Source organism: Protopterus annectens, chromosome 3.part0, assembly GCF_019279795.1.
Source record: "Protopterus annectens isolate FY-2018-M chromosome 3.part0, PAN1.0, whole genome shotgun sequence".
In the NCBI taxonomy this organism is placed as follows: Eukaryota; Metazoa; Chordata; order Ceratodontiformes; family Protopteridae; genus Protopterus; species Protopterus annectens.
The window spans coordinates 29,203,566-29,229,194 of NC_056731.1; the positions used below are offsets into that span (position 1 = coordinate 29,203,566).

The following is a 25,629-nucleotide window of genomic DNA, read 5'->3' on the forward strand; positions in this document are numbered from 1 at the left end:
TTGAACTGACCCAGGTTCTTGGGATACAGTGTGGTTTCTGTTCAATATATAACAAGATTACAACAGTTTTTCATCTTTGCATATAAATATTTTCACAACTATGTTTACACACCAGTTTCAATAGCTAAAATGTTATGGGGCAGGGCACAATATAAGGATATACACAAAAAATGGGTATTTCTGGAAGATGTTAAAATGGCTCAGTGGGTGCCTGAAACAATATATTCTGAGAGTACTCTAAGATGACGTTCTTCTAGATGGACTTCCACAACCTATATGACAGAATCTGGTATGTGTGCACATTGATTAGTCCTATACAAATGTTGCTCATGGATTGGGAAAAAAAGCAGATTGGGACATAAAACTGTCTTCCATTCCATTTCTAATAATTTTGATGGGAAAAAATGCTATCATAAAACATTGGAAAACTACAGATTTAACTGATAAGAGAGTGTACGCAAGTAAACCTTGGAATAAAATGGGCAGCCTGAGTTGTGGCTATGCAGCAGCTGTGAGGATCAGAACTGTAATTCTAAGAAAGGTGGCATTGGAATGGTGAATGTGGGCAATATATGCATTACAATTGGTTGGACCTCAGAGTATGCCTCCAACCCTGAGGTACAGTGGCCTCAGAGTTCATAGACAGAGTTAGCAGGGATGTAGGGACAGTGAAAACACTAATTTTGTTACAGCAAATGTTGGAATTCACTTTTTTGGAGGTAGAATCATCTAACTGCTAAGAGCAAAGTAGCTATTATTGAAGAGGCAGTTTTTTTCAGGTTCCTCTTCTGCATATAAGCAGCTTTGTTTCAGTACATTTGCATGTTATATTAAGACAGCTCATGGATATATTTGATGTCTATAACATATTATGATTATAAGATTGTTTTATACTCATTTTAAAGAGATGAATGTCTACTGAATATGTATGGATGCAATATATTTTTTTTCTGGATGAATTTAATAAAGTCTTTCAGGGAAAATGAAGATATGTCAAGTAAGTTCAGCTGTTATGAAAGTAATGCTTGGGTGGCAAATGGTTTAAAGCACTCAGGTATACTTCCTGTCTTATAGTGCAACTATGACATACAGTTATATCATACTCACAGCAAGAATATAAAAGTCAGAAGTGTCTACTCTAATGTTTATAGCATTAACATGTATATTTCTTGTTTAGAGATAGGATTATTCATATTAAAAAAATCATATTTTACACTGTGGGGTGCAGCATTTGAAAATGATGCATTTATACAACACTGATTTGTAGTAACATTTGAAGATTTTTTTTTTTGTTAAATGTAAGGTGGGGTAGGTTGCAAGGATATGAGGCTATGAGTAGAAAAGGGCTATACCCTTACCAAAAACTAATTGACTATAGTATTGTTGTTACAGGAAAGGGTCACAGTGTCCATTATAAGGGCGGTATGAAGGAGGCTACCATCTTATTTTCAAAAGAGTCTGCAAATATTTTGTCATCCTCCCCCATGCACATCAATAGTATAATTAAAAATGCTATGTCCAGTTGGTTCAGCCATTTGTAGATCCTAGTACTTTGACCTGAATATTGGAAGAAAAACATCTGTCTTGCAGTCTTAATAGCTACTCTGCCTCAGTCCAGTGGCAGCTAAAAAATAATGTTCCTCTTGACAGGATGAACCCCATGACAGATCCTATTTACAGCCCTACTGGAAGTCTAGAAAATTATGACTGCTTTATGCTACACGCAACATATTTGAAAATTATTTGATAATTGTTACTCAGACATACTGCTTTATGAGTCTGGCAAATAGCTTAGAGGACTTGTTAATGAGCTGCGTCCTGTTCCAAGGTCACAGAGTTTGAATAATTCCATCTTCATTTGCCTACTGCCTGACCTTGAGCAAGTTACATAACTAGACAGTGTTTTGGGGCAACTGGACTGGTTCCTTCATGGTCTCCTGGACCACATGCCTAGTAAATACCTGTGAAAAACCCATGAAGAACTCAGAAAAAAAACAACTAACATTTCTTTTACAATGTTAAGAAAATGTAAGAATGGCAGCATTTCATTCACATAACTCTTCTTCATGTGCTTATACACAATGGTGAATCAAATTATTATTTTTGGAATATCATGTTGCAAATTAAAAGTGACTTTTGCTGGTCTAAAATGTTTTAGATCTGTTTATGAGTACTTACTTTGCAAGAGCTTCTACTTGTTGTTTAGTGTTATGCAGTGGTAGTATTGTCTTAGCAATCTCATTAATGTAGCTATGGAAATGTGGATCATACGGTATCTGCCACAGTTTCTTTTCTTCTTCCACAGTGGGCTTAAATGGTGGCTGTAGTTCTTCTTCTTCTTTTAGTTTGTCATCTTCTTTTCTGCCCTTAATTCTCCCTTTGCTATAACATATGAACCAAACATGTTAAATTAGTAGCAACATAAAAGAAAGTGAGCATGCAATGGTGTAAGTGGTCAGAACAAATACTCTGTGCTGTATTTTGCAGTCATGAAACACCCTTAGAAAGTGCATGTTTTTGTTGCATTACATGGGTACCACAATGACTTGCTTCAAAATGTTCAGCTGAACATCACAAAAAGTTTATGCCACACACAATAAATATAAGTTGTGTCTGATCCATTAGAGATAGCACAGAAACAGAGTGAATCATACCATCTGCATATGTTTATTAACTAGGGTGTTTATCAGATTTGTGTAAAGGTAGTTAATGACAAACACAACCTGTCACATATCTTCAGATATTCAGTACTCTCCAAGAAGACAGCCTTACTGCACACAAATGGAAGCACTCTTAGATCAGCCAGAGCAGCTCTTTTCTGCAATGTCCTTTAAAATGCTATGTCCAGCTGATTTTGCCTTTTTTGTAGATTCATAGTGCCCTGACTTGAATACTGGAAAAAAAAGTCATCTGTCTTGAAGTCCACTGGTAGCTAAAAAATAATGTTCCTCTTGGCAGGATGAACCCCATGCCAGTTCTTATTTATATCAAACATACATACCTTCCAGAGCAGTGGGGATTCAGCAGTGCACTCTACACAAAAAAAATCATCTTTAAGGTGCTAATGCACTATCTCAGTACCACATTTTTGATGACGTATGTGGAGACTATCTCTTGTCCTAACACACAGAGCTTGCATGTTTCCTAATAAAAGACCCCAGGTGGTAGGGTTAAAGATTAAGTGATCTCAGTCTATTCATACATTTTTGTAAGCTCAGAACAATCATTACAAGCTGGAAAATGCAAAATAAGAACAAACAGTGGCTCAAGGACCTGATAATAATGGTGGCTCATGTAGTACTTTTTGGTGTCAGGATTACTGATCTACTGGGTCATCAAATAATTTTCATACTTTTTAAAAGTACAAGAGATGAAAGGTTTTGCTGGTCACCATATAGATTTGGTCTTCTTAACAAATAGGGACTGCAGGTAAGGTCACATTAATAAATAAATAAAATACTATCTAGCTAATAAAATCAATGCAATGAATCTTATGTGTTTTATGAAAAAGATTAAATCACATCTGAGGAAGGAATTCAAGTATGACTGCTTTAGAGATTCTGGATAGCATAACTGAACATTTATTTCAATTCACAGGACTGAAGAAAAAGAAGCTTTAAATTGTTTATCACGATTAGATGCGTTTATACTGTTGTTGCAGTCTTCAGTTAATCTAACTTATGAATGGACAATACTTCCTGGATCCTGAATTCGCTGCATTCAGCACATCGGGCAACAAGCGCCCTTCAGCACTTGTTGCTTCCATAGCAGGTATGGGTTTTTACAGGATTGGGTTGCTAGCCCAAGGCCTGACCATCCTCAGAAGGTGCACCACACACTTGCATGCACACACTCACACCTGGGGCCAATTTAGAGTGTCCAATCCACCTACTGCATATCTTTGGAATGTGGGAGGAAACCGGAGCACTAAGAGGAAACCCACATGAGCACAGGGAGGACATGCAAACTCCACACAGAAGGCATCCTAGCCGAGAATTAAACTGAAGAACCTCTTGCTGTGAGGCAACAATGCTAACAGTTATACCACTGTGCCGTCCTGCACAATACTTAACTTATGGTAATTGTGTCAGACGTTTTAAAGCTATACCATGAATTCAGTCTTGTTACATTTATTTATTACAATTGTTTTGTGCCTTGCTCTATGCACATCTAAGTTTTAGTTTAAGTTTAAATATGTATACATATACATGGGTGAATATATATATATATATATATATATATATATATATATATATATATATATATATATATATTTCACATTTGTTAACTGGGTTAGTCCAACTGAGTTTGCAAACAAACCCATTTTTCAGTGGAGACCCCAGGGGAAAAGCCCCAACAAGCATAAGTAAAAATAAAGTGACAATATACAAATATTTAAAAAACAATCACAATACAAAATAATTATAAAAAAGAAAAGGTTATTAACTATTTGCATTGCATTGATAGTAAGCAAACCATTTTCAGTGTAGACCCAAGGGGAAAGAGCCCCAGCAAACATAAGCAAAGATAATAGAAAAACAAAAGAAAAAAAAATGATGAACATTAAGGGTTGCACTAATAGCAGTGGACTAAAATTTATTACATATGAGAATAAAAACAAAAAGATAATTGTTGTTCAAAAGAAGGACAATGTATAGACATTGATAGGAAGTGGGGGGGAATAAATAGTGTGGAGAATGGGAGGGGGCTATAGTAGTAGAGCTGAGGGTTTAGGAGATTAGTTTAAGCAGAAGTTACTAACAAAGAAAGAAAGTTAGGAGATGTAACAGGTTATACCGTGGGAGACACTAAGACTACATGCGGTCAATGCAACGGCATAATTTCAAGTTTAGTAGGTGGGATTTAAGCTCCTTTTTAAAACAGGGAAAGGAAAGGTTGAATCTAATTTGGAGAGGGAGCTTGTTCCAATTTAGTGAGACAGAGTGTTTGTAAAGTAGTTTGCCAATATTCCTTTTGGGTTTATAAACTGAGAGAAGATGCTGATCAGCACTATGGCGAGGCCTGGGGGGAGGGGTAGGGAGTAACATGGGAGAAGAAAGCAGGACATGCAGAGGAGTTGTTGAGTATGGAAAAGGTAGTATGGAGTTGCGATTGTAGGAGAAGGTGCAGAAATTCCAGCCACTGAAGTTTGTTTAGTGAGAGGCAGTGATGTGAAGAGAGTGGTTGGTCTAGAATAAATCTGGCAATTTTGTTGTATGTTTGTTCCATATATATATATGTTTCTGTAAAACTGTGGCTATATTATTATGCTGGCATTCTGGTACACGTGTTATTTATTATATTCAATGTAAATATTTGTCTTTTTTGAAACTTCATTTTTGTTATATTTGCCACATTCCCCATTATTATGTCTGAAAAGTGTCTGTGACTAGGCCACCTACCCAGTTAACAAACAATAAAAAAATAAATACATTTCATGTTCTACTTAAAAATGTATTACCATTCTGAAGTGAAACTGATCCTTTCTTTAGAAATGTGTACAGTGTTGCAAAATCCAATGCTGTTTAAAGATGCTGAGCTAGGTCGACCATTATTTCTTAAGTTCTACTCTGGCGTGCTGAATCATACTATTCCTCCTTGTAGACATAAAAGCATACAACAAAAAACGAAAAAACAATATATAACTTAAAACAGGCAGAAAGGAATCAATAAGAGCCGGCAAATCGACTAGAACTGTTTTATTGTAAGCGCTTTCAGCAAGGTGCTTACCTCGCCTTCTTCAGACATACACACAGAATCAATTAAGCCATCTTAAATAGACAGAGTAATTATGTTGATTAATTACCTTAAACTTAATTAATGATTTAAAGATACATAGAATCAAACCAAAATGTAATGTAAAACTTTATAAAAAAAACTATTATTAAGTAAGTAATAATAACTTAAAAAACACGGTATTCTATTCTTCTAAAAATGTTGGAATTCTCACAAAGCATAAAAGAGGATGTATGTAAAAACCAAAGTACAAAATAGAGGATGTACTAATGACAGTGAATAGCGTTTGAACATACTTTTAAACACTTTTAACATTAATAAACCCACCATCTATTCTAACAATACAAAAATATGACTTAAACTTATTGTTTTTCTAAAAACTATTAGTAAATACTTCCTATAACTCATCAATTAATATATATGTTGACAATTAATATTTAAGTACAACATTCACTCAACCATAACCATATTTAACAATATGTAATATAGTTAAAACGTGAACTATCATCTTTTAAGGGCTAATAATTTCAAAATACATCTAATAGAGATATATTCATTTAATCCAGGATAAATATGGGCTCTAGTCTTGATCTGCCACATTAATTCATCTATTTCTAAATGTATTTGCCAAGGTCCCCCCTAATGTCCTGCGCTCTATGTTGCAGGATGGTAAACATAAAACTATGTCCGGGGTGGTCTAGGCAATGTTTGGCCAATGCATTATTAGTGTCTTTCCTCAGCATGGCATAACAATGTTCGTATACATGTTGTTTAAATTTTCTTTCAGTTTTACCTATATAATAAGCTTTACATTGGGAACATAATGCTACATAAGTGACGTTCTTCGTGTCACAATTATGCCTACCACTGATCTTATAATTTCTATCATTAATACATACATAATTAGTGGCATTGATGAATTTACATTGAGAACAGGAAGGCAATTAATCAACATAATTACTCTGTCTATTTAAGATGGCTTAATTGATTCTGTGTGTATGTCTGAAGAAGGCGAGGTAAGCACCTTGCTGAAAGCGCTTACAATAAAACAGTTTTAGTCGATTTGCCGGCTCTTATTGATTCCTTGTAGACATAACTGTGGCAACAAGAAAGCATCTTCCAAAATCTGAATCAAAGCAACAGCCATGAGAAATCCTGACTAAGACTTGTATAAGAAGAGAAAGATTGTTAAATCATTTAAGTTATTCAAATCTGCTTGCTGCAACATATCCTTGGAGAAAGCTCAGCTTTGATTAACTGTATGCAAGGACTCAGAATTCATTCAATTCTAGAAGCTAAATAGAAAGAACTCCATTCATTCTTCCCCTTGGAATTCAAACACATTGTGTTTTTGTATTTTGAGTTGTTTTAATTCATCAAATTACCCTAAGTGCTTCTTATTATAGTTTAAGATGTTTTAGCACAAAATGTCTGTCATACTAAGGTGATCCAGTTCTACTGCTTCATTTTCTGGTTCCCAGAATACATTTCAAGTTATTTTTATATGAGTCATAACCCACATAAGGAAGTGAGATGTTTCTACCTCCTTTACAAAGAGAAAGGCAGTAGGGTGAGTCACAGGCATCGTACACAGATGGAACACAACTATTTTTCACTTTCTGCCTTTATTATTGCACTGATTTCCATTGTTCTCAAAGCTGCTCTAATCTACATACAGTAGCTGTAATTTCTCAACAAAATGAAGTAGGTGAACTGTAGGTTTCAAAAGTTGTCAGTTTGTAGTCCTTCCAATACTTGAAGCAAAGCAAGCAAAACAGACCCTCCCTCCACTCTACCTGAGGAGTCAAAACTGTCACTGTAAATCACAGACTATAACCAAAGGCTGTTACTAAACAGAATTTGTAACAGACAGGCAAACTATGTCTACTGTTCCCCTGTGTCTCTGGTGAGTTATACATTTTTTACCTGAATGCTGTAGAAAATTGCTATATTTGCTCAAAAATATTTTATCTTTCTAGCTCTCATTGTTATTTGCACCATTACAATGCAGCATAGTACTGCTTTGAAATAGGTACAGGTTTCTGTTCTTAAATTTGTGTTACTGGATTTTTATTTAATTTATTATTGTTATTTTTTTACTAAGGCACAAATATCCCCGTGTATTACATTTTCCCACTTCTGTTGTTGTATTGCTACCCTTTGATTTGTTACATTGCAGCGTCACAACATTTCATCAAACAATAATCCTTGAACATGTCAAGTTAGTAGTTATTCTCTGTGCTGTTTGTAAGACTAAAATGATTATATCTGTAAAGAGGTTGCCCTTTTAGGAAACAACTCCTTCAAAAAGAGGATCACTATCCAAAAAATGTGGTCACTTATAAGCAATGACACCTTTTTTATGTAAAGTGTCTGTGGTCCCCGTAATAATTTTGAAGACTAAAATTGCTAGTCCTGAAACTGTGATATTGGCATGTGTAATTTACCCCTTTTCCTGAACAACAACATCCTCATGGATAATTTAAGTAGGGAGTAAAACCTTTATAGGGTGAGTGTACAGGGCAGGTGAAGCCAAAGGCAAAAAAAAATGTTTTAAAATATTACAGTTTTGAAATTTCAGACATTTACAGTGTTATACAGTTACATTTCACTACATATTCTATTTCATTTCTAGAATGAAGGAGAGGAAGTTCTTTAAGTGATATATTTACTAAACATGGCCCAGTGAATGCTTTGGCTTGTCTTTATCTTTTCAGTTTATTTTTATTTTAAATTTAAATGGTTATATGAAAGATGCCATTTCTTTTCGAATATATCAAAGACCAGTCTTTTCCAAATTACTCAAAACCCTTTCAGTATATTGTGTACCCCAAACTTGACATATCAGATTTTGACCTGAAATGATGAAACAGAACCTTCTGTGCTTCGTGGGTGTTAGGGGAGAAATGCCACAGCTCAGAGGTGATTTGCTTCTCCAATTCTATTGCAGACTACATGGAAAATGGATAAAAGCAAAACTATCACAATCATTACAAGATGTGGCTTCATAAACTTAGTAAAATTTCAGCTGAAGCACACACGTATAAATATCTTTAAATATGATATAGGATATGGAGCTATATAATATGCAGATAAGACTGCATTTATTTAATGAAGGTTTTTAATTTTATGCACTTCTGTAGCTCAAAAAAAAGTGACACCTTTCAGATCTGGTATGAAGTCCATCTACAGCAGCAGTGGGAATAATGCCCTTAAGCAGTTCATCATCTGAAACAATACTAGAATACTACTACTAGCCTCTCTCATTTCACCCATAATGCAATGTGAAAAACCACCATCTTCAGATCTTTCTTGCCATGCATTGAAGGTAGACTCATCAAAGAAATGGCTATATTTACTTTTGAATTTCCAGGTATTTGTGAGAAAAAGTTACAGTTAGTTGCTATTTTCAGCATATAATTAGTCATTTTCAGATCTCTTTGAGTTTATACGTCTGTTCAGGTCAGCCCTTTTTACTTTTGCCTTTTTCTCGATAGATTTTTGTTACTGAATCATCTTTCTCCAGGCCTTTGTCATCTTATTACCTCATTATTCCTACTGTACATAGTGGCACCCCACTTCAATTAGATACCATCATAAGGGATCTAGGCATTCTTGTTGATAATTCTTTATCTTTTGATTATCATGTCTTTGTAGTAGTTCATAATTCCTAAGGGATCTAGGTACTCTTGTTGATAATTCCTTACCTTTTGATTATCATGCCTCTGTAGTAGTTTAGAAATCCTTCTATCTGACTCAAACATTTCCCAAAGGAATCTCCTCTAAATCTGAAGAAGTCTTAATTTGCCTTTGTTCACCTCTTACCATACCTATTATTGAATATAATGCTCCTTTTGTCATGCATTTGCTTAAACATCACTAAATTTGAGAGACCTGAGAGGTTCCTAACTAAAAAAAATTGATGGTCTCACGAGATTTAGTTATCCAGACAGCACGTCAGTCCTTGACCTGTACTTGATCTCCTCTAGACTTTTCCATGGTCATCTATGTCCACCCTTTCCAGCCACGAAAATCAACTCCTCCTTGACCTCCCATTTCTTCACAAAACAAATGGCTCATCATATACCATGTTGAAGGAGCTACACCTTCATTGACATATGTAAATAAAACACATCAGCATGATAGAGTAATATACTAATGTATCCTCCTCCTCCTCTGAAATAAACTTCCACCACATGCCAAACAGAGCAACAAGCTTGCCACTTTGTGATCATTTGTGTGCTGCCCTCTTTGAGGCAAGAGAGAACTTTTGAATACGATTTATTATAAATGGTCTTTAAACTGACTACTAAGTACTTGCCTATACCTATACACCTATAAACCTATATACTGATTCTATGGCCATATATCTGCAGAGAAAACAGCTGGCACACTTACAGAAATTGAAAAGGCAGTGATTCTCTGTGGTAAAGTTAATTCACTGAGTTTCAAATCAATGAGCTGAAACCTTACTCAGTGAATAGTCATCAAATAGCGGGCTAGTCCACTCACTCAGTAAAATCATTTTGCATTGTCATTCTTCCAGATGAAGGTCCATCCTCTCACATAACCAGAGACTTCAAAATAATTTCTCTGTAGTCTGGATTATGGCTTTCAAGTAAAAGTGAATAAAGCTAATGGGAAGTTGTTTTTAGTACACTATTTTTTATGTTTCACAGTTTTGAAAACTTTTCATGCAAATGAGGTAAGATGCATATAGTTATTTTAATGCATAACAGTGACTTCATGTATAAATTCTAACTATACTTGTATTACTGCACAGATATGCGTACATTATATATTGACACTGACAGATATGCACATACATATTACCAAACAACAGTTCTGTAAACAGAAAAATGCTGCTTGTGTTGCCTACATTTTCTTAAATGACTATAATTTGCAATAAGTAAATAGCATTTTGTTGTTGTATTCTTTTACCTTACTGTTTTCTCCTTGGTGCTGCTTTTGCTGAGTGAAGAAGATGCATGTCTGTCAGGGGATTCTGGTGGCAGCTTTTCTTCCACAGGTGATACTGGTCTGGAAATTCTAAATATGTCCGAAACACTGACTTAGAAAACATATTTTAATGCAAAAAAGAAAATCACATTATATTAGACTACACAAAAAACGTTGTATATAATGGTGGAAGACTACCTATGTGTTTGTTATCAGTTTGTGATTCCCCACAACAGCACCACATAGGTCTAGATAATGAGTGTTGATGAAAATCTAATAGTAGGCTCTTTGACATGTTCCTGCACCTACAAAAGCAGCGCAACCTAGTACCAAATGAGTAATATGTATACCACTCAGTACCATTGTAGAAGCCTGCACAAGACTTAGCCAGTAATGATGCACCTTACATTCACTCTCATTGCCCCCCACACACACCATAGAGATGATTTAAAAAATGTTCAGAAGAGTGCAGCAAGAGTATACATTTTAACTAAAAAACACTGTAGAACTCAGAAGAAAACCTCCAAATTAGCGTAAAAAGATTTTATTGATGCTTTCATCAAAAGACTTAATCAGAAATATAAAAAGACTTAATAAAACCATCTTTATAAATGTTAAGAACACACCTACTATCAATTATACAATCAATTAGGCCCCAATTAACTTAAAAAAACATACTGTATAGTAATGAAATGTCAGCTAGCCAACTTTCTATCTACTAAAAACATTTAATATTTAGAACTTCATTAAGGCCTACGGGACTGTCTGCTCCCAGTCGCAATTGCCATAAAGTCTCTCTTCTTTCAATTTTATTTTTTTAAATCTCCACCTCTTAAATCTAACTCAATGTGCTCTAAAATAGAAAAAGTAAACTTTTTATAGGAAGTACAAATAGCAGAATGCCTATACAACGCATTATTATCATTTTTTGTTTTTATAGCATATCTGTAAAAAGAGACTTTATGGCAATTGCGACTGGGAGCAGACAGTCTCCCAGGCCTTAATGAGGTTATAAATATTAAATGTTTTTTTCTTTTTTTAATTTAACCAATAGTGACAGACAAGTACTGTTGGATTTCAAAGAAGAATGTAATTTATGCTTTATGCAAGCTGACAAAGGGGGAGGAATGGTTATAATGTATACTTGTGATTACAATGTGGCCATGGAAAACATGTTAAGTAATAAAAATGAATATCAAGAAGTTAACAGGTTGCAAATTGAAAGAAGTAACAGATATGTTAAATACTGTTTATATGAATGTTTTATGAATGGTGAATTTTCTTTAGATTTGTATAATTTTCTATCTGTAGAAACACCAAGGTTAGGTGTCTTATTTGGTAAACCTAAAATTCACAAGCATTCTTTACATCTACCATTCTAACCTATTGTTTCAGCAGCAGGCAGTATTACAGAGGGTATTTCTTTATTCTTGGATAGTTTGTTGAATCCACTTGTACAAGAGCTACCATCGTATATTAAAGATTCATTATCTTTTTTAGACCAAATTAGGAAGTGTTTTAAGAGAAATAATTTCACAGAATTAGATAATTTTTTTTTCTGATGACAATTGATGCAGTTTCTTTGTACACATCCATTCCTCTGGTGGAAGGCATTGAATATGTCTCCAATTTTTTATATAAATATTCCAAATGGAATGATTCTAGTATAGAAACAGTATATGTTTGATAGAACTATTATTAGAGAACAATTACTTCCTGCTTAACAATAAATTTTACAAACAGCTGAGAGGTATGGCAATGGGAGCTACTGTACGCCTAACATATGCAGGATTAGTTATGGGATGGTGGGAGAGAGAAATTTTACCTACAGTAATATCACAATTTAAGTTATTTTTTTACTGTAGATTTACTGATGATTTGTTTTCATCATAAAATGACCTGTGGAAAGTTATGAATCATTCCTATTTGCTTTGAATTCCAGTAATGACTTTCTGACATTCACATTGGGAAATGTAGGACATAAAGACAACTATTTGGATGAAGAGTTAACTTGGGATGGATATCTTTTTGATTTTTCCAGTAATATTTACAGGAAAAAGACATATAGTAATAATTATTTACATTATCAAAGTAACTATCCACATTTTATGAAACAAAGCATCCCAAAAGGGCAGTTTATTAAAGCATCACACATGATCAGTACAGATGCTGATTTTGTCCAAGAAGCAGAATATATAATTTATTTATTTCTATAGAGAGGTTATTGTAAGGAATTATTGGATACAATAGCACTTGAAATAACTAACAGGCATACAACTGATTTTCCTCCCATATTGATTAAAGGGTTAATGATCAAAGAAAATGTTACATCTATAAAGTCCACTCCCAGATGTGTTATAGAAATGTCTGTTGACAGCAAAAAAAGTAATTTCTGTCATAAATGACAACTGGAAAATCATTTCAGGTAATAGTGATTTGAAAGAGGTTTTAGGTAAACAGCCTAATTTTGTATACAAAAAGGGAAATAACATTAAGGATATTTTGGAAAACAAACAAACAAAGGTTAATACTTTTATTTCCCAAAAACCTAAGGGAATGTATAAATGTCAAGAATGTAATGTTTGTAGATATATACACGAGGGACCTCACATTTATCTTGATTTTTTGAAATATACTATCCCAGTCCCAGGTATATTTAATTGTAGTACTACTACTAATGTAGTTTATATAGCTCTGTGCTCAAGATGTTCTGCATATTATACAGGAATAACTACAAGGAACTTAAGCAAATGTATTAGGGAACATTATTATGCTATAAAAACAAAAAAATATAATAATGCGTTGTATAGGCATTCTGTTATTTGTACTTCCTATAAAAAGTTTAATTTTTCTATTTTAGAGCACATTGAGTTAGATTTAAGAGGTGGAAATTTAAAAAATAAAACTGAAAGAAGAGAGACTTTATGGCAATTGCGACTGGGAGCAGACAGCCCCCCCCAGGCCTTAATGAAGTTATAAATATTAAATGTTTTTAGTAGATAGAAAGTTGGCTATCTGACATTTCATTACTATGCAGTATGTTTTTTTAAGTTAATTGGGCTTAATTGATTGTATAATTGATAGGTGTGTTCTTAACATTTATAAAGATGGTTTTATTAAGTCTTTTTGCATTTCTGATGAAGTCTTTTTGATGAAAGCATCAATAAAGTCATTTCATGCAAATTTGGAGGTTTTCTTCTGAGTTCTACAGTGTTTCTTAGTTATTTTGTTTTGGTGCACTGTTAGTCAGTTCTATTTTGAAGAGTAGACAGAGAAACAGAGAGAGAAAGACAGAAAGAGAGACAGAGAGAAATGTCAGACTTTGGAAGATGACAACTATGAGAGTTGCATCAATCTGGTATAATGGCAACCGGAAATGCAGTAAGTATTGATGGATAGATAACTGCTAGGACATTCAAAAGCTAAACATGCATTTGCAGTGGTCAAGAAGAAGGCCCAGTTCTTGAAAATGAGCTAAGTGGAGAGGGTAAGCACTCCAGGAATTAGCACTATTTATGTGTCTCTCTCTCTCGTGGTCATTGCAAGCTTCCTGTTAATGTTTAGCTACAGTTCCTCCTAAGTGGTAAATCCCAACGATAACAAGTGAATGACTGTCTATTAGAGAACTGAGTTGGCACTCATGTTTCTAATTTATAAATACAATTTCTAGGGATACTGCCTCTATTGCACATGTGGTTTCCTGAAGAGAAAATGGGAATGGCCTCAACTCCTTGTCTCTTGTGATCTCTGAGGACACCTCCATAAGACTAAACATTATGGATACAGAACATTCCTTCTCTAACACTCTAGAACAGTTTTCTCTTTTAAGTCATAACCACATTATGAGTTTGCTTCTAATATAAGCTTAAAAGGTACCTTAGATAGGACTGGTGAAATGAAACTTTTGTGTAACATACCAAATTTTACAACTATTCTCAAAAAAAAAAAAAAAAAAAATATATATATATATATATATATACACACACACACACACACACACACACACACACACACACACATATATACAGAGAGAGACAGGTTGAGACACATACTTATAATAACTTGTTATTCTGCTATTCCTGCAGTGGAACATATTACCTTATGTAATGCACCTGAAATGTGTCATTGTTTTACTCATTTGTTCTATATGTACTTCTAGCAGAGTGTATTATAATCCTGTCTGTGGCAATTAACTGCATTGTTGGAGCTGTGGTCCTGTTCACAGCTGAAAACAGATGGATAACTGTCATGGTTAGCCTTGATAATAAGTAAACTAGGTGGACACATAGGGTACCATTTAGCTAAGAGAGTTTTTTCTGAAATGTATTTATTTATTTTTAACTAAATGGAATGCTATTATCTAGACAATAAATAGGACTAGATGGCAGATGTGAAGGCAAGAAGCAGAAAACCCACAAATTCTGAGCAGTGGCATGACTGTGATGACTACAGTGGAAACAGCAGTCAGTAGCTGGCAGCACCAAGAGGATATGCAAGAAAACACACTGGTTGAGATGCAACTCACTTAGGATGTTCTGGGTTGCTGCGGGTGCAGGCAAGTTTTGTTTTCATGGCAGGCAAACAGATATTATGGGCAGTGTTTGTCTTTGCATGAGTGCTGTGCATGGAATATTTGTGTGAAGTAGCTGTAATAAGTTAATGTGGCTGGCTAATGACTGTGTGAAACAGAGTAGAAATACATGACTATGACCACTGTTTTATCATAATCAGACATATGAATTGTACACAGTTGACAAACTAATAATAATTATTGGCTACAGGGACTGTCTGTGGATGACCCTGATGTCATTTGCTCAGGTTAAATAGTAATTAGTCTGGCTTTGCAGGACTAGCACACATTTGCATGAACTAATTTGGAAATATTTACTGTAGCTATAGTTTGTGAAACAAAACTTAAGCACATTACTGTAGCTATTACCTTTTTATCATGGTCAGACATCTTCTGTGTATAGAATCAAACAGTGTATATAACTGTTGGATGCAGGGTCTGTCTGTGGATGAAAATGACTGACCGTCTGTTTTAGCTCAAGTTAAATATTCTTTATTCTGACTTTGCAAGACTAATGCATGTTTATGTGACTCAAGCTAGTATATTTTACTGTGATATTTTTTTAAATCATACTCTGACATCAGAGTTGAAGACAGTCAATGGCTGTAACTGATAGGTACAGAGGCTATCTGTGTGGATAAAAGTGACTCACCAGTGCTGTTTTTCGACTGTAGTTAAACAGTCACTGATCTGGTTTGGCATGAGCAGTGTCACAAAATGCAATGTAAAATGATCATTGTTATGACTTGTGTGTGGTTGGAAATGAGGATTGAAGTGTATCTAAGATTAAATTATAAGCCATAACTTCTTTTATTTTCCATAACTGCCTAGCATCGGCTCTGTACACAATAAGTAGCTGTCTTTTATGGTCTGGGCAGGATGTGTGTGTGAAAGCAACTGATCTCTGGTACATTGATACAATAAGTACTGTTGACATCTCACAGATGTTGGTTCTCTGGTTGAGTTCTTGACTTTGGTTCATTCTGTGTGAAGCCTGCATGTCTTCCTTGTCTTTGTGTGTTTTTTATCCATGTATGCTGATTATCTCCAGCACCCCAAACACATGCAGTAGGTGAACTGGAACTCTTCTAATTTGCTTGTAGGTAAGCAGGCAGAATATGTGTGTGTGTGTATGTGTCTGTGCATCTTGTGATACACTTAGCTTGTTGGGAGCAGTAACATTATGTGCATGTGTGAAATATTAATATCAAATTTACTGGTGGAATAACACAGTATGGGGGCACATACATATTGCCATGTGGCCTAATGGACAAGGCATTTGACTTTGGATCAGAAGATTGTAGGTTTGAGTTCTGCCATGGTCTGCTAAAAGCAAGGCAACAATTTGTAATTGCTTTGGCTGCACATATACTACAACTGGAAAGATACAGGAAAGATTAGCATGGCCCTGCGCAAAGATGATTTGAAAATTCCTGAAGTGTTCCAAGGGGGACTGGGGTTGGCATAATGGTCAATGTTTTTACCACACAGACACAAGGTACAGAGTTTGATTACCACCTTTGAAAGGGAAATTGGATTGGCTTAAAATGGCCCACAAGGGCAGCTAGCCTAGTACTTACCTATGACCTTTTCTGTCTAGTGGTAAGGAAAGAACAAAAGTAATCTTTCTCCATGATATGGGGAAGCTAAGACAGGTAGAAATCAGGGGGAACACTGGGGGAGTGCAGGAGGGGTGGTGACAGCAGGAGGCCTATGGGGTCATCCTGTTTAGTATACCACCCTAGTCAAAGTTCTGTACTTAAAGTTAATAGAGGATATACCTATTATGGAAATGTTTACACACTTCTTATTAACTGAAACCCAGACTTTTTATTTCAGTAAAAAGAACTGTCTCTTCTAGTATCAGACAAAAAGTCACAATGATGTTCTACAACTATTTATTTCCATATTGTTCATTTTTTATATATATATATATATTCAGCACTGCACTCATTGTTTTGTGCTATTTGTGTGAGATTGAAAAAAAATGTTATAAAAGCAATTGTAAGAACCTTTTTATTTACTTGCAGAAATTAAGAATATATAAATCAGCTGCTTTAACATGTTATTAGAATACAATACTTTTTATAATCACAGTGCCAATGGAAACTATCTTTGCAATGCCTCTGTTTTCTTACTAGAGTTATTATATACATGTATTTCATCAAAAATAAATTTTAAACATAACAAAACGCATGATCATAAAATCACTAATGCTATATCTACAGCAATTTTTTAATTTTGCACAATTTGGCTGACATAAGAGGATTAGACTCTTGACCAATGTGATAGTGAGAAATTGCCGCCAGTTGAACTTTGACTGTGGAACTGCTGGCACCATCATTAAAGAGTCAGGTTAGTAAATCAAGCCCTTCGGGGAGTGGAACCCTGATGGGATCTAGGCCTTGCCGCGCCCACACAGAGAAACGTTTCCATTTGCTTCGGTAAACCTTTCTAGTGGCTGGTTTATGAGCCGCCACCAAAATAGCCTTCACCGGTGAAGAGATACCGGGAGTCCTTATCAAGAGTGGAACTGGAGCAGCCAAGCGGTCAGCTTCAGGCTGTCCAGGTTCGGAGGAGGAATGCAGGATGGATGGGATATCAGATCCGGAATAGGATCTAGAATCCAAGGAGGATTCACAGAGTGAGACCTTAGGAAGGGGAACCAGATCTGTCGAGGCCAGAACGGAGCAATGAGAATCATTCTGCAACCCACCGAGAGGCTTTCTGAAGAACTTGCAGCATCAGAGGCAAGGGTGGATAGGCATACAGAAGACCGGGTGGCCAAGCATGCACCAGGGCGTCTCTTGGGGTACCTCCGGGAGGAGGTATCAGAGCGAAAAAACTGTGGCACTTGGTGTTTGAGAGAGAGGCAAAAAGATCGGATCAAGCGGTTCCCCACCGATGCGAATATGCGTTCCGCTACTTGACAATTGAGAGACCACTCGTAAGGGGTCAGAATGGTGCGACTGAGCTTGTCCGCTAGGATGTTGGACCGACCCGGAATGTGCGCTGCTATGAGAAAGCGATTGGTGGAGATTGCCCATTCCCAAACTCTCATGGCCTCTCGACAAAGAGGGTAAGACCTTGTTCCCCTTGCTTGTTGATGTACCAGACACCAGACATATTGTCCGACTGAATCGCAATTGTTCCGAACCGAAGAAAGTCCTCAAGCCCTAGCAGGGCTAACAGCACACCTCTCATCTCCAGAACATTGATATGCAGTAAGGTCTCTGTATCGTTCCACGTGCCTTGGACTGTCCGGCTCACAAGTGCCCCCACCCGAGGCGGGAGGCGTCCGTGGTCACCGTGGCGAGAGGGGAGAAGCACAAAATGGGCGACCCTCGTGGAGATCCGGGAGTGGAGCCACCACAAGAGGGACCGCTTGCAAGCCTTGCTGATCGCTATGGGATGATACATGGGGAGAGCAAGGTAAGACCACTGTACTAAGAGCGTCCACTGTAGAATGCGCATATTGAGCCTGGCAAGAGGAAGAAGAGCTATCGACAAGCCATGGACCCTAGAGCCCTCAGGACCAACTCCGCTGGAACAGAACATGAATGGAGAATGGCCCGCACCTGGAGCTGCAGATTCAGAATCCTGTCCGCAGTAAGGAAGGCTCGTAAACTCCTTGTGTCTAGCCTGGCCCCTATGAAATCTAAGAGCTGAGTGGGTGCCAGGTTGGACTTATTTGTATTTATTGTGATGCCCAGAAATGGAGCAAGATGGAGAAAGGAGTCTCGCCCGAGAGAAGTAGATGCCTTGTTGGGGCGGTAAGGAGCCAGTCGTCCAGGTAGGGAAAGACCTGCACCCCCTGAAGCCTCAGGTGGGCCGCTACCACTGCTAGTACTTTGGTAAACACCCTGGGGGCTGTGGTGAGACCAAAGGGAAGGACCCGGAACTGGTAGTGACTGGCTCCCAGCCGAGGCGGAGAAACCTCCTGAGCGCCTGTCCATTAGGATGTGGTAGCACGCGTCCTTGAGATCTATCGAGCACATCCAGTGGCATTCTCCCAGAAGGGGGAGAATAGATTGTAGAGTGACCATTCGGAATTTTTCTTTGGGAACTGCCAGATTCAGGAGAGAGAGGTCTAGGATTGGTCTTAGTTCCCCCGTCTTTTTTGGCACTAAAAAGAACCTGGAGTAGAACCCTGATCCGATCTGGTCTGGGGGAACGGGCTGGATGGCTCTTTTCTCTAGCAGATGGCCAATTTCTGCTAAAGCGGCCTCCCTTTGACCGGGTGGTACGCCTGGGAGGGACTGCATCTTTGAAGGTGAAGGAAAGGAATGTGATATCCCTGGATATGATTTGGAGAACCCAGCGGTCCGATGTTATGGACTCCCATGCCGCTAGGTGCCCGAACGTCCCCGACTGCCTCCAGAGTAGAGCAGTCGGGCAGCCCTTCAGAGCTGCGCTGGCCGCTCAGAGAAAGGTTCCCTGGACCCGAAGTTTCTGGGAGCCCCTCTGCCTCTAGGGCGGCGTCCTCCTTGTCCTCCTCTGCCACGGAAGGACTGGTTGTCCGGAGCAGGCTGGGACTGCTGCGACTCGAACCACATCTTCTTCTGACCCTTTTGGTTCCTAGAATAGGGCCTCTGGGGTGCAGAGAAGCGGATTCCGACGGCAGACAGCGTCTTCCGTCCTTCTCGCTCTGGGTCAACGCCTCGCCGAACGGTCTTGCCAAACAGAGCAGAACCATCAAAGGGGCGTTAAACGGCGCCTTGAAGGGCTCAGAAATGCAGTGGCGGAGCCAGGCCTGACGATCTAGTGACCAGTCCTGTCCCGCAGCTCTAGCGGCGCCCGTAGCATGGGAGAGTAGCCGCATAGAAGTATTCGTGACTGACCTAGAGTGGCCATTTGGTGGAGTGCAGAGCTCTGTCCTCCTCCGAAATGGACTCAGGGGATGCAGCGCACTCCTTAATAAGGTCTCGCTGCATCCGAATAACGCAGTGCCAAATAGTTCAGTGTCCTCACCGAAAAGGTCGCCGAACTGAACATCCGCTTCCCCAAGCGGTCCATCATCCGAGACTCCTTGCTCGGTGGGTGGACTGAGGGACTCTCCTGAGCCAGTTCCCTCTTTGTGGCCGCCGCCATCAACATGGCATCTACAGGAGGCCCCTTACTCCAATGGGTCCTGTCAGAAGGCGGGCTAAGGATTTTGTCAGGTCTTTTGGGAATTGGCTCCACGGTGTCCGGTTCCTTCCACGCCCTGGTGGTAATAAGGTCCACCAGGGGTCGGCAGGGGGACACCCAAGAGGTAGACGGGCCCGTTTGAATGCCTCCAAGAACACGGACTCGTCCGAGGAAGACTTGGGGCAGACCACCCCCTGATACGGAGCATTTCCATGATGTCTCCGGAGACATCCTCGGGGTGACCGTGGGAGCCTTCCCCTCCAAGTCCGTGTCTTCAGTGAGAGACTCAGGGAGTCAATGTGCCTCCTTTTGCACGTATGCTTGCGAGGAGCCTCCTCTGGGGGCTGTCAGAGGAGTCCTCGCAGCAGCCATTTGCTCCATAGGAGCAACTTGGGGCACAGAGCGGGCTGTCCCAGGGGCCGGATGGTGGAAGCCTGGCCCAGTGCAGAGGGAGCGGGACGGAGCCGGCAAGTGCCGGGGTCCGGAGACCCTCAACAGAGCCCTCTCCACTACATCAAAAGCCGAGGGGAGCCGACCTCGACCAAAGGATCCGACAATCGGCTCCCCTCGGATCCGAAGAGTGGATCGGAGCCGCGCCAAGCACTCGGATCCGGCGGACAGTGCGCCCGACACAGACGGCGCCGGCGAGCACTGATCCCCGGATCCGGCTCGGATCCAGGCTCCGAGATCGGGTCCGACGCACTCGAGGGCATGGTCGGATCCGGTACCAGTACTATCGGATCCGACCTCCCCGCCGAAGCTGCTCGGCTCCAGCTGCTCCCAACCCGGGAAGCGGGTCGGAGAAGGAGCAATAGGCTTGAAAAAGGGTGTTGAGCTCCCCCCCGGAGGGGGGGGAGGCAAGAGCACTCCCATCTGCATCTGGGCCTGATGAACCTTCGCATCATCCGGTCCAGATCAGCATCCGAAGGCTATGGGTAGATCTCGACGAGGCTACCGAGGTAGGCCTGGAATGCCTCCTCGATAGCCTCGCGGAGATCGGGTCTCCTCCTCCTCAGGACCCGTGAGAAGCACACAGGTGACCGGAGCCGAGAAGGAGGAGACCGCCAACAGGAGCCGGGGAGAAGCCTGCAGCAGGCGGGGCCGAAACAGAGGTCTCGGCCCGCCGCTGTGGTGCTTCTCCTCCGGTCTCTTAGCATCCCTCTCCTGTCCTGAAGCGGGAGTTTGAGTCCCAGGAGCAGGAGGGGGTGCTACAGGGGAACAGCTGCAGCCGCAGGAGTCAAGGAGCGGAGGTCGAGCCGAGTCCGGCGGTAAAAGACCCGCCAGGACCAGCTTGGACCTCCGCTCCTCAGTGCCCTGGGGTTGAACCCTGCACAAATGGAACAGCCAGATGTGAGGTGTTCAACCCCAAGACACTAACACACCGAGTGTGGCCATCAGCCGGTGAGAGCTTATGGCCACACTCGAGCATTTAGAAAAGAATGACTTAGGCTGGTCAGCCATAGTCAAAACTTCCCAAAAGTTACAGAAGTAACTTAACAAAAACTAAAACAAGCACACAGGCCTCACACACACTCTACGCCAGCGAGGGAGGGAATAAAAATACTACTGTAAATAAATTTAAACTAAAACAGTCAATACACAAAGGGAACCTACAACTTTCACACAAAAAGTTTAAAGAAAGCAAAAAATTTCAATTTTTTTAACAAGAAAATACCACTTAGCTGAGAGCTAAAGAAACCACATCCAGTTACCAGCGCGGCAAACAAGATCTGAGGTCATGAGGGTAGAGCAGGGCATTATGGGTGAGGGGAGGAGCTGAGAGCTTGGATCCATAGCTGGAAACTATGCCGGTTCGGATCCGATATCGGATCCATAACCCACAGGTTGCAGACAAATGAATATCCTACTTCAGATCAAAACTTAAGCACATTACTGTAGCTATTACCTTTTTATCACGGTCAGACATCTTCTGTGTATAGAATCAAACAGTGTATATAACTGTTGGATGCAGGGTCTGTCTGTGGATGAAAATGACTGACCGTCTGTTTTAGCTCAAGTTAAATATTCTTTATTCTGACTTTGCAAGACTAATGCATGTTTATGTGACTCAAGCTAGTATATTTTACTGTGATATTTTTTTAAATCATACTCTGACATCAGAGTTGAAGACAGTCAATGGCTGTAACTGATAGGTACAGAGGCTATCTGTGTGGATAAAAGTGACTCACCAGTGCTGTTTTTCGACTGTAGTTAAACAGTCACTGATCTGGTTTGGCATGAGCAGTGTCACAAAATGCATTGTAAAATGATCATTGTTATGACTTGTGTGTGGTTGGAAATGAGGATTGAAGTGTATCTAAGATTAAATTATAAGCCATAACTTCTTTTATTTTCCATAACTGCCTAGCATCGGCTCTGTACACAATAAGTAGCTGTCTTTTATGGTCTGGGCAGGATGTGTGTGTGAAAGCAACTGATCTCTGGTACATTGATACAATAAGTACTGTTGACATCTCACAGATGTTGGTTCTCTGGTTGAATTCTTGACTTTGGTTCATTCTGTGTGAAGCCTGCATGTCTTCCTTGTCTTTGTGTGTTTTTTATCCATGTATGCTGATTATCTCCAGCACCCCAAACACATGCAGTAGGTGAACTGGAACTCTTCTAATTTGCTTGTAGGTAAGCAGGCAGAATATGTGTGTGTGTGTGTGTGTGTGTGTGTGTGTGTGTGTGTGTGTGTGTGTGTGTGTGTGTGTGTGTGTGCATGTGTATGTGTCTGTGCATCTTGTGATACACTTAGCTTGTTGGGAGCAGTAACATTATGTGCATGTGTGAAATATTAATATCAAATTTACTGGTGGAATAACACAGTATGGGGGCACATACATATTGCCATGTGGCCTAATGGACAAGGCATTTGACTTTGGATCAGAAGATTGTAGGTTTGAGTTCTGCCATGGTCTGCTAAAAGCAAGGCAACAATTTGTAATTGCTTTGGCAGCACATATACTACAACTGGAAAGATACAGGAAAGATTAGCATGGCCCTGCGCAAAGATGATTTGAAAATTCCTGAAGTGTTCCAAGGGGGACTGGGGTTGGCATAATGGTCAATGTTTTTACCACACAGACACAAGGTACAGAGTTTGATTACCACCTTTGAAAGGGAAATTGGATTGGCTTAAAATGGCCCACAAGGGCAGCTAGCCTAGTACTTACCTATGACATTTTCTGTCTAGTGGTAAGGAAAGAACAAAAGTAATCTTTCTCCATGATATGGGGAAGCTAAGACAGGTAGAAATCAGGGGGAACACTGGGGGAGTGCAGGAGGGGTGGTGACAGCAGGAGGCCTATGGGGTCATCCTGTTTAGTATACCACCCTAGTCAAAGTTCTGTACTTAAAGTTAATAGAGGATATACCTATTATGGAAATGTTTACACACTTCTTAATAACTGAAACCCAGACTTTTTATTTCAGTAAAAAGAACTGTCTCTTCTAGTATCAGACAAAAAGTCACAATGATGTTCTACAACTATTTATTTCCATATTGTTCATTTTTTATATATATATATTCAGCACTGCACTCATTGTTTTGTGCTATTTGTGTGAGATTGAAAAAAAATGTTATAAAAGCAATTGTAAGAACCTTTTTATTTACTTGCAGAAATTAAGAATATATAAATCAGCTGCTTTAACATGTTATTAGAATACAATACTTTTTATAATCACAGTGCCAATGGAAACTATCTTTGCAATGCCTCTGTTTTCTTACTAGAGTTATATACATGTATTTCATCAAAAATAAATTTTAAACATAACAAAACGCAGTCATAAAAATCACTAATGCTATATCTACAGCAATTTTTTTTAATTTCTAGAATAAAATATGAGGCACAGCTAAGGTGTAAGCTAAAATACCACATGCCATAAACATATTTACTGAGTTGATGCAACTTACAGCTCAGGCTCTTTTGCACTGATCAACAGTACTGGTCTTTTATGGTTAATTTCCTGTTTACTGAGTTCTTCAAGTGATAGAACTTTTGCATCAGCTTTAATCTGCAACAGATTAAAAGCAGGTTAAGACAAGGCGTGGCTCTAAATAAATTAAAAAAAACAAAAACCTGTTTTAATAATCATAAATAAAACAAAACATACCCTTCCAAGGTCGAAGAATCCATCTGTGATTATATCAACAGATGACAAATAACCAGATAGGCTATATTTAATAGAGAGGTGACTATCAAGCAATTTGCTTTGAGCAGCTTCACTAAAATTACTTTTGCGACTCGCTGACATATTAATTTTCTGTAGTATTTCTAAAGCACTAAATGAAGAGAAAATAAGAGAGACATTCCAAATTAACCACACTATTTCAATCTGAAACACTTTTTAATAAGAAAACAAAGGTCATATACTTTTCAGATTTAACTTGGGGTATATGTGTGTGCTGAGAGGAAGGCAGCACAGACTGCAAAATCCATCCATCAAAAAAAAAAAAAAATCTCAAAACTTGTGCAGTTCACAATTCACAGATATTAATCACATTATTCAATTCTTCATAAACAGAGAAAACCTATTATTGTACCAGTGCCGTTAACTTTAAATGATAGCAGTTATGTTGAAAAATAAGAAGTTATGTACTTACCATAACGTTCCATGTGAATTGTTCATCTCGCCTTCATTCTTTACTGATGGGTTCGGAGCCGATCCCTCGTCTTCGACATGGCCAATTGCAAAGCTCGAGGTCTTCAAATAGCTCGAGGCCAAGTCCCTATCCCATGATGCACCTGTGAATTACCTCCGATCTTGTTTGCTGCGTATACTAATACCATATGTCATTCTTACATTCCTAGAGAAAAGGAAGAGAGGTTTGAGTAAACAGGATGGAACCAGTATCTAGGTCATCTATCAGCCCAGGAGAGGGTAGGAGAGAGGGACGTAAGAATGAAGGTGAGATGAACAACTCACATGGAAAGTTACGGTAAGTACATAACTTCTTCATGTGAAGTTGTTCAATTTCGCCGTTCATTCTTTACTGATGGGTACCATCCCAAGCACCATCAATCTCGGGTGACTCATGGGAGTATATTTCTCAGGACTGAGGATCCAACGGAGGCCCTGTCCCTGGAGGCCTTGTCAACTTTGTAATGAGTGATAAAGGTATGAGATTTTGACCAAGCAGCTGCTGCACAAATATTATCAATGGGAAGTCTGGTAGAAAAAGCAGATGATGTAGAGACTGCTCTGGTTGAGTGAGCTTTAATCTTGTG

The 25,629-nt window shown here is 38.9% G+C and overlaps 1 protein-coding gene and 2 non-coding genes across 3 annotated transcripts in view; 2 read left to right on the plus strand and 1 right to left on the minus strand.

Moving 5' to 3' along the window:
• ARMC3 (armadillo repeat containing 3) overlaps positions 1–25,629 on the minus strand; it is a 926,167-nt gene that overhangs the window by 187,811 nt on the left and 712,727 nt on the right. The window contains exons 13-16 of the mRNA XM_044064561.1: positions 24,515–24,683; positions 24,315–24,415; positions 10,678–10,785; positions 2,179–2,382 (exon numbers count right to left, since the gene is read on the minus strand). Coding sequence (XP_043920496.1) covers positions 2,179–2,382; positions 10,678–10,785; positions 24,315–24,415; positions 24,515–24,683 — 582 coding nt within the window. The remainder of the gene's footprint in view (positions 1–2,178; positions 2,383–10,677; positions 10,786–24,314; positions 24,416–24,514; positions 24,684–25,629) is intronic.
• Positions 16,617–16,718, plus strand: LOC122797472. Its single transcript, XR_006364153.1, has one exon. It is a non-coding gene; the product is annotated as a U6 spliceosomal RNA (small nuclear RNA).
• LOC122797471 lies at positions 23,346–23,447 on the plus strand. The gene has a single exon (XR_006364152.1). It is a non-coding gene; the product is annotated as a U6 spliceosomal RNA (small nuclear RNA).